Source organism: Anolis carolinensis, chromosome 4, assembly GCF_035594765.1.
Source record: "Anolis carolinensis isolate JA03-04 chromosome 4, rAnoCar3.1.pri, whole genome shotgun sequence".
Lineage (NCBI taxonomy): Eukaryota > Metazoa > Chordata > Lepidosauria > Squamata > Dactyloidae > Anolis > Anolis carolinensis.
Window position 1 is genome coordinate 188719291 of NC_085844.1, and position 9581 is coordinate 188728871.

General features: G+C 40.2%; 1 protein-coding gene across 1 annotated transcript; it reads right to left on the reverse strand.

Annotated features, from left to right (window-relative positions):
- Nucleotides 1–767: 767 nt before the first annotated feature.
- Nucleotides 768–7454, reverse strand: LOC100554103 (glutathione S-transferase Mu 4). Its single transcript, XM_003220186.4, has 8 exons — nucleotides 7296–7454; nucleotides 6405–6480; nucleotides 4755–4819; nucleotides 3020–3101; nucleotides 2801–2901; nucleotides 2275–2370; nucleotides 2080–2190; nucleotides 768–1156 (listed from the first exon to the last, which is right to left on the reverse strand). The coding sequence occupies exons 1-8, from the start codon at nucleotides 7329–7331 to the stop codon at nucleotides 1061–1063; spliced, it is 663 nt and encodes a 220-aa protein (XP_003220234.1). The 5' UTR covers nucleotides 7332–7454; the 3' UTR covers nucleotides 768–1060.
- Nucleotides 7455–9581: the final 2127 nt, after the last annotated feature.

Here is a 9581-nt window from a genome sequence, read left to right on the forward strand (position 1 = left end):
TCCTATGGCACACAGTTAACAGAGGAATTGATCATCAACTGAGCAAGGGTTTTGGGGAAAATTCACCATGATTTACAGTTGTACTTGACCTACATCCAGAGAGCACTGTTAACCCAACCAACGATGGATCTGGACCAAACTTGCCATGGATGATGAGACTTCCAGTACCTTCTCTGATACTGTGAACCCCACTGACAATGGACTGGGACCAAACTTGGCACAAAAAAGCCCCATGACCAACAACTTACTGCAGGGGTTAGTGGGATGGACCTTGATTTTGGGAGTTGCAGTTCACCTGCATCCAGAAAGCACTGACTCCAGCTTAATTTTTTGCGTCTCATAGACTTAGCATGGGGATTTGGTTAACCAGTTAAAATTCATGAGTAAACCAGGTGTTTTTTTAACCTGAAAAATTTCAGGGGGGGGGGGAGGCTTGAACCCCTAACCCTCCCCTCCCCCGGCTACAGGCCTGGGTATCACAGTCAATGCACAGGTGAGGCGATGGATGGAATGTGTTGCTACTATGTATGTTGCTGTTTTTGTATGTTGCGTGCTTTATTTGTTAATGTATATCACTGTTTTTCTTTTTGTGTTTAAATAATCATAAAAATTTAAATAAAAATAATTTTTTTTAAAAACAGCTAATGTGTAACCGTGTTCTAAAGTAAGGCTTCTTAAACTTTTCTACTTGTGCCCCCTTTTGGCCCAAGAATTTTTTAAGTGAGCCTGATATATAGGTATATAAAACAATACAAAAATCAGACATGTACTGTGAATAAATCTGTATTTGCAAGGCCTGTAAAACGAGCTAGTTTTCCATTTTATGAAGTACAGCTGAAGCATCTGTTGCAAAGTCCACTGTAAACACTGCACAAACAAATTTGTGTAAATGTCTAAAACAGCTAATAGGTGAGTACCAAAATGTTTTACTGTTGCCAATGTTTTTGTCACCCCAATACTGAGCAATGAGGATGATGACCCACAATTAAAAAGCAGTGTTCTAAATCATGAAAGGAAGGCGAGAGATTCAAGGCTCCTCACTGATTGAACAGCAAAATTCCTATTCTTTCTTGTTGCCCCACGTGGCATTTCTCAAGAAGACAGGAGTTCTCAGGAAACGGCCCGATTTCATGTAGGCAGAAATCTTTTCCAGTGCCTGCAGAGAAAGCCAGAAGGATCCTTCTGAAACATTTGTGATTGTTACATGTTTCAACAGCTTGATCCAGAATCCCAGAGAATAACTATAAATGCCTGCTTAATTTCTAGCATGATTTTGATAATGAAGGGGAAAACACTTGATGTGTACATGAATCAGCCAAGAAAGGGGTTTGGAGAAGTTCAGGAAACTCAGTTGGGAAGAACACGGTTAGCCAGAGGTTACCATAAAGTACTTTGCATATAAGGGAGTTTTTGTTGGTATGTTCAAGTTATTTCAGACCTAGGGTAATTTGAAGGCAAACTCTTATGACAGGGTTTCTTGGCAGAATTTGTTCAGAAGAGGTTTGCAGGATGGGGCAGGAGGCAACTTTATACTGCGCACACTTTTCAAAATATCTGCCTCGGGTTTCCATACATATTGCTGGGGTTTACATGGCTTAAATGCATGCATATGTTCAAAACTATAATACTCCTGGAAAAAATCAGGCATGGACTAAATGTTCCACACTGAAGCTAAGACCTCTCCTCTTCCCACAGTAGTGTTTTGGCTTGTATTGAACCAGATTACCGTTACCTTAGGACTTCATATTGATGAATAAACCAGGAAAATAGGCCAGAATTAGGAAACCAGGAAGGGGCATTTCCAGCATCATAAACCATGGTTGGTATCCCATTCCTTTTTTCATGGAGTATATATCATCTACTTTCTAAAAGTATATCACAGTTCAGATTATTGTTTATAGATGCACAGCCTGCTGCCCCAGAAGCACACTAAATGAAAATCAGCCAATATGGGAGTTATAGTCCACAGCATCAGTAGGACACCAGGTTGTCTAACCCTGGCACTAAATTCCATCTGATACTAATACTAAAATAACCCTTCACTTTGGGATTTCAAACATAAGCCACAGTAAATTTCACCTCAAAGCGGCCCAGGAAATCCTTTAAATTTTTGAACTGATCCAAGCATTTTGGTTGGAACATCAGATGCCGATCCAAAACATCATATGCAATGAAATCTACATAGCTGATCTAAGAAAGAAAAGACATTGTGAAGTGAAACACAGAACTGACATAATTCATGTCATTTGTATGAATCATAGCTAACATATGTACCTTATTTCCTGTAAACCATGTTCTATCCCCCAGAAACTGGGAAAACAGTTTCAGCTTGTCCGGTAGCTGCTCAATAAACTCGGGCTTCAATTTTTCCTGCGAAGAGAGGATGTTGTATCAGACCTAATTTCAAGAAACCTCTTAGGAAATCTCCAGATGTCTCATATTCCTAGGTCTCTTTATCTCTTTCCTCCTGAGCCCCTCGCCACTTCTGTTAACCTCCTTTGTGCAGTAGAAAGACTCCCTATCCCTATCTGGCCATCTACATCTTCATGATCTTTATCCTCACATACAAGAGTGAATAATCCCTGCAATGTTCTCCCTGGTGAATGAGAACATGAAGATTTCTGTGTACTTCCCATACAGCTCTTTTGTCCTCTTCTAATCCTGGGAGTCCATAAAGAAATATTTGGCAAGTCCTACATAACTGGTGCCTTCTGTTTCTATATTTTTCCTCCCACATATTGTCAAATCATCTGCTGAATTCCCAGTCTAATCCAATTCGGAAAGAGAACACAAAACTCACAAAATCTGGGCTGTAGCACATTCTTGCAAAGTGCATTCGGAAATCCATGAACTGGTTCTCAAGTATATCAATTCGGATCTTTTCTTCTTCCGTCTCACCACCTGTAAGTAACACAAAACAGAGACTGTCAAAATGATCCCAATCCCCATCACAGATTTGGCCTCACAGTACCTGCGGGTTTTAAAATAGCATACAATCATTGGCCTCATAAACACTCACACATTTTGTGCTTGCGTGCAATGTATCGCAGAATGGCATTGCTCTGTGTAAGTTTTCTCTCACCATCAAACAAATATGGAAGCTGCAGAAAGAGAAGACAATTGGTGATACTGGTGAGATTATGCAGTGACTGGCACGCTCAGTCATCCTCAAAAGATAAGGTACAGTGTATTTGGATTAATCAGTACAAAAAAAGCAATCTGGAGATTTGGGGGCATAATCATCCTGAAGAAAGAGTGCTACTAGGTGGTTGTTTATGGCCTTAAGAGCGCAATTTTGCCGTAGAATTTGCAAGTAGTCATAAAAATCTCTAATTGCTTCAAAATGAATATTAAGCAAGCACTAGAGACTCCAACAGTTATCTCAATGGATCATCATGTGTTTTGGACTGGAACTTCCATAATCTCCTATTATTGTTCACGATAGTTTGGGATTTCTGGAAACTGAAATCCAAAACATCTGGAGAGCAAAACATTATCCATTACTGCTGTGTTGGAAAGAGTAACACTGCTGTGTTGGAAAGAGAAGGAGCAACAGCTATTTTACAAATACAGTAGAGTCTCACTTATCCAACATAAATGGGCTGGCAGAACGTTGGATAAGCAAAAATGTTGGATAATAAGGAGGGATTAAGGAAAAACCTATCAAATGTCAAATTATGATACGATTTTACAAATTATGCACCAAAACATTATATTTTACAACAAACGACAGAAAAAGCAGTTCAATAAATGGTAACGTTATGTAGTAATTAGTGTTTTTACAAATTTAGCACCAAAACATTGCAATGTATTGAAAACATTGACCACAAAAACATTGGCTACTAACAAATTGACTACAAATAAAAACAGAATTGCATAAAATGAAATTACAGTAACAACATTGTCGGAAGTTAAATCCATAAAAAGTTCAGTCCTTGCTGCCTAGAGAAACAGCTGTGGATCCGGGCAGGAAGCAGACTGTGTTGGATAATCCAGAACATTGGATAAGTGAAGGTTGGATAAGCGAGACTTTATTGTATTTATTGTCTAGTCTTGTCTTCAAACATAGCATAATTTTAGTCGATTTTAAAAGTTTTTAAGAATGTAATATGTTGTAAATGTGTGAATGTATTATGTCATGTTTATTTAAGTGGCTATTTTTATATTTTTTACTGAATTTGCTTTTGACTTGTTATATGTTACTCTTGGCATTGAACGTTTGCCATTGTGTTTTATCCCTCTGGGGAGATAGGGTTGGCTGTAAATAAAGCATCATCATCATCATCATCATCATCATCATCATCATCATTATTGTAGCTTTCTTTTTTCACAGAACATATACAAGATTACAAATTCCTGTATGGCAGGGGTGGGAATGGATGGCCAGTCAAAACTTGATACATTTTAGCTAGCACATTGGGAGGCTGTGACTATTTAGTAGTCTTGTTGTTGTAAGGTCATGTCTAGATATTCTTTGCCTCACTCTTCTTTTTCTCTTGCAAGCAAGAAACCAGAAATTAATTAGAACAGCCAGGTTTTCTTTGACCCTGTGATTAAGATTATACTCTACCCAGCCCTAGTTTTCAACTGTGCTGCAATTTCTACTTAAAGCAGTCCACAATTTGGCACTGTGAATGTGGGCAAGAGTCTCTTTCTGAGATCACCGGAGGACACTTTTCAAAGTTAGTAGAAAACTAATTTCACTTCCACGCCAACGCTCAGCATTGGCTTGTAATGCCATAATTGCTACATACATTTGGGAAGTCCAAGCCCAGTTTCTCCTTCACACTAGTCCATTGACTAGTGTCAAAATCAGGAGCTGTAAATAGAGAAACAAACAGTAAATACCAAATCCTTGTCTGTACTTTTCAAGAGTTATTTTCTGCATTGTATCTATAATATACAAGTTCAGCAATGACTGAGGTTCTGCCAAGCAATAATGGCTTGCAGCAGTAGAATTTAGTTTCCAACAAGTAGTCCCTCATGCTGAAAACCTACTTGGAAACTAGCCCTGTTGAACATTGTGGGACTTACTCCCAATAAATATAAATAATATTATGCAATACACTTCAACAATATAGTAATATACAATTCTAATATTGTGCTATGCTAATAATATAATATATTGTATGTACATATAACATTGATCATAATATTGTAATACAATATAATACTAATAATACAATATTGCAGTATAGTGGTATAGTATACTATAGTAATGTATAATGTTAACATTGTGCTATGCTAATAATATAATATATTTTATGTACATATAATTTGTAAGCCACTCTGAGTCCCCTTTGAGGTGAGAAGGGCGAGATATAAATGTCGCAAATAAATAAATAAACATTTCAGATGAAAACTGAAGCAACATACAATTCATATCTGTCACCATAATACCTAAATATTTCATCTTGTTGTCATTTTTAAACCAGATTTATCCATCAATCAGAGCCCCCGATGGTGAAGTGGGTTAAACCCTTATGCCAGCAGGACTGTTGACTTGAAGGTTGGGTTGCTAACCTGAAGGTTGCCGGTTTGAATTCAACTTGGGGAGAGCGCGGATGAGCTCTCTCTGTCAGCTCCAGCTCTCCATGCAGGGGGACATGAGAGAAGCTTCCCACAAGGATGGTAAAAACATCAAAAACAGTTCCCTGAGGAATGTCCTTGCAGACAGCCAATTCTCTCACACCAGAAGCGACTTGCAGTTTCTCAAGTCACTCCTGACATGAAAAAAAAAATCAATCAACTGTATATGTTCATCTTTTTGTCAATGCCATCATCTTTTGCTACTTAATCTCAAACCTTGCCAACTCTCCAAATCTTTCCAGTTTCTCCAATAATGGATCTATTCTTTCTATTCAAAACTTCATGAGTCAAAATAAATAAGAATTGAGACAATCAACAACCTCGTCTTGTTTCTTTCTGTATTTCACATGGTTTTGTTAGTTTATCATTAACCAAGGTTTGTGCATTCTGTGAATTATAAATCACCTTAATCCATTTAGTAAAATTATTACCAAAGTTCATATCTTCCAAAAAGACCCAGGGGACAGGGAATGGGACAGGACTTGCCCTCCATATTCCTGGAGGTCTTGCTTCTTGTAGGAAAGTAGACACAAAAGGAATTGTTCTCTGGCTTTTAACTATGTGAATGTAGAGCCCTTTTTTACAGAACACAATATCTAAAACAGAGATGGTTTATTTCTTGTTGGTGAACTGCAACTCCCATTAGCCCTAGCAAGCACAATCAGGGAGCGCGGAAGCAAAAGGCTTGAGTACATAAAGAAAAGAAAGATACAGAGGCAAGAATAAGTGACACGTATTATATAAACTTCCCTCTCTGACAAATTACTCTATATGAGCATCAGTTCCTCTTTGCTGCCCATATTCTAATTTTTTACCTTCTCCAAAATGATATTGTTTGTCTTCATATGGTGTTTCAGTGTATTCTAAAAGTAACCTGATTGCATGGGCAAGCTGCAAAAAATCAAAGGGAGAGAATTAGTGGAAAGATAAGACACATGTTGCCTCTAACAGGAGAAAAAGCATACTTTTAAGAAGTTGCTCAGGAATACGAGTGACAGTGCTGGGGTTGCTAGTATGACTTCCCTTCATATATTTAATTATAGCCCTCATTGTGTCTCCTCTCCATCCTCTCTTTTGCAGACTAAACATGCCCAGCTCTTTCAGCCACTCCTCATAGGGCTTATTCTGCAGACCCGTGATCATTTTAGTCGCCCCCTTCTGGACACCTTCCAGCTTGTCAACGTCTCCTTATAAATTGCAGTGCCCAGAATTGGACACAGTGTGATTCCAGGTGTGGTCTGACCAAAGCAGAATAGAGGGGTAGCATGACTTCCCTGGATCTAGACACTAGACTCCTATTGATGCAGGCCAGAATCCCACTGGCTTTTTTAGCTGCCACATCACATTGTTAGCTCATGTTTAACTTGTTGTCCAGGAGGACTCCAAGGTCTTTTTCACACGTACTGCTGTCGAGCCAGGTGTCCCTCATTCTGTATCTGTGCATTTCATTTTTTTCTAAGTGAAGTATCTTGCATATGTCTCTATTGAACTTCATTTTGTAAGTGCTGGCCCATCTCTCTAATCTGTTAAAATCGTTTTGGATTCTGCTCCTGTCTTCTGGGATATTGGCTGTCCCTCTCAATTTGGTGTCGTCTGCAAACTTGATCATGCCTTCTAACCTTTCCTCTAAATCATTAATCTATTGGATTTTGTGGGAACAGAATATGGGAATAGACAGGCCTTTGATCTAAGGGATACTGACTTACCCCACGGATGTCCCAGTAGCCCAGCGTGAGGCTCATCTTCCCCGCGTGGCGCCCCTCGGCTGCTGCTAGTCCTGGGCTCTGGGGCAGAAAAAGGAACGCCCCGGGAAGCCGGGGGAGGGGGGGAGGGGGAGGGGGGTAAGGCCGGCCTTGAGCGGGGTCTCCAACCCTCCTCCCCCCCCGGTCCTTCTGTCTCCGCCCCTGACGCCCCTCCCCTTCCCGCCTTGGAGAGACTGGGCAGCCGCTCTCAACTCGGGAGCCAGAGCACACGCTCCCGTGGGAAAGGAGGTCATGGTCAGAACTTCTGCTTCTGAAATGTATCTTTGGAGAAAGTTTTTGTCCATTATATGATAGCAAAGGCAAACGTCTTCTACATAAAACAGTCTTTTGGGCGCAGGAATATCACAAGGCCATCCTCTCCGACACTGCATTGCTATGATTTTGTGCCTTCGGATCACATCAAAATACCTCTGCAGGAGCCTACCGTATCCCATGCAGCTGTGGACAAGTCTACATAGGGACCACCAAAGGCAGCATTGCCCAGATACGAATCAATCAGATTAGGCAGGCCCCCACCCAGGGCCAGAGCCAGAAAAAATTCGGTGTGTGTGTGTGTGTGTGTGTGGAGGCTTTATTTGGCGAATCATGAAGAGTAGTTCCATAACGCAAATTAATTTAGAAATCAGGCTTCCTCGATAAACTGCAGTGGACACTCAAGGGGATTTGGTTAATCAGTTAAAATTCATGAGTAAACCAGGATTTTTAAAACCTAAAAATGGGGGAGGGGGTGTTTGAACCCCTAACCCCCCCCCCCCCTTGGCTACAGCCCTGCGGCCCCTCCTTTTATCCCATTCCCTTGTTCCTTAGCTACAACATGCAACCTCCCTTGCCTTTCTTCTTCTTTACAGTTGGCCATGTTTTTAGGACAGATTACACTATAGGTTATTGGGTGCTGTCCTGAGTTCAAATTGTTGTTTTATATACTCATGGTTTTATTTTTAATTGTACTGTCTGTTTATTTTATGTGTTGTTTAAGGCACCATGTGCCATATGAAAGCAGTGGCTTTCATGTCCATTGATGATGATGATGATGATCAATGGACGTGAAAGCCACTGCAGGCTAACTCAATCAGAGAAGTGAGTAATAGTAGAGCACTTGGTGAACCAATCTGGACACAAGCATGTTATTTGAGAACACAGAAATACTGGACCACTCTAACAACTACCATGTCAGACTACATAGAGAAGCCACTGAAATCCACAAGCATGTGGACAATTTCAACAGAAAGGAGGAAACCTTGAAACTGAACAAAATCTGGCTACCAGTATTAAAATAAACTCTAAAATCAGGACAGTAAACAAACACTCTGAAAACAGGAATTCCAGGCACAAAGCAATCAGGGCCTGCTAACACCTCCCAACAAAGGATCTCACCAGGCAGGAATCAGCCAGGCCTTGAAGCTGCAAGGCTTTTCAACAGACAAGAGTTTTTTCTCCCATGCTGGACCTTCCACAGATATATAAATCTCCCTTTCCTAGTTTCCAATATACCTTACAACTTCTGAGGATGTCTGCCATAGATGTGGGTAAAACGTAAGGAGGGAATGTTTCTGGAACATGGCCATACAGCCCGGAAAACTCGCAGCAGTGACAACAGGAGGTGAGAAAAATCTACTCCTCCAAAGAGAAACACACTCCTGGAAAAGTTATTCTCATGGGGAAAAGGTGCCTCCACTGAAATTTTCTCATCAATTATTGTTTCTACAAGCCAAAATTTTAAAAATCCAATTATCACAGGAACAGGAAGTGAGGTGAAATCTTCTGAACAGAGGCAAAGCCAGCAAAACAAACAGCACAGGAATGTTCACCCTTCCCTAGGCTATCCAAAACTAATATAAATATATATTTGGCTGGAGTTACACTTCAAAATGTACCTGTTCCAACTTGCATAAAAATTCAGCTTGAGAACAAATCTACAGAACCTTTCTTGATCATAACTTGGCTGTTGGGAGTTGTAGTCCATCAGAATGTGGCGGTCATATTATCCCTCGCCTTTATATTAGCAAGGAACTGCTTGCTTAGCTTTGCGAGAAGCAGTTGATCCCAGCTTTAAAGTGGGGGAAAATAATGAAAATTATGCAATGAGACTGTGCAGTTGTCAGCCAGAGAACTAAGAAGCTAAGATAACTTTTCAGTTTTCAGCTTTTATTATTTTGGGTGTTCTGTTACTGTGCCACAAAGTTCTGACGTATGAAGGGAGGGTGAATGATACAAGATTTCTCATGGCTA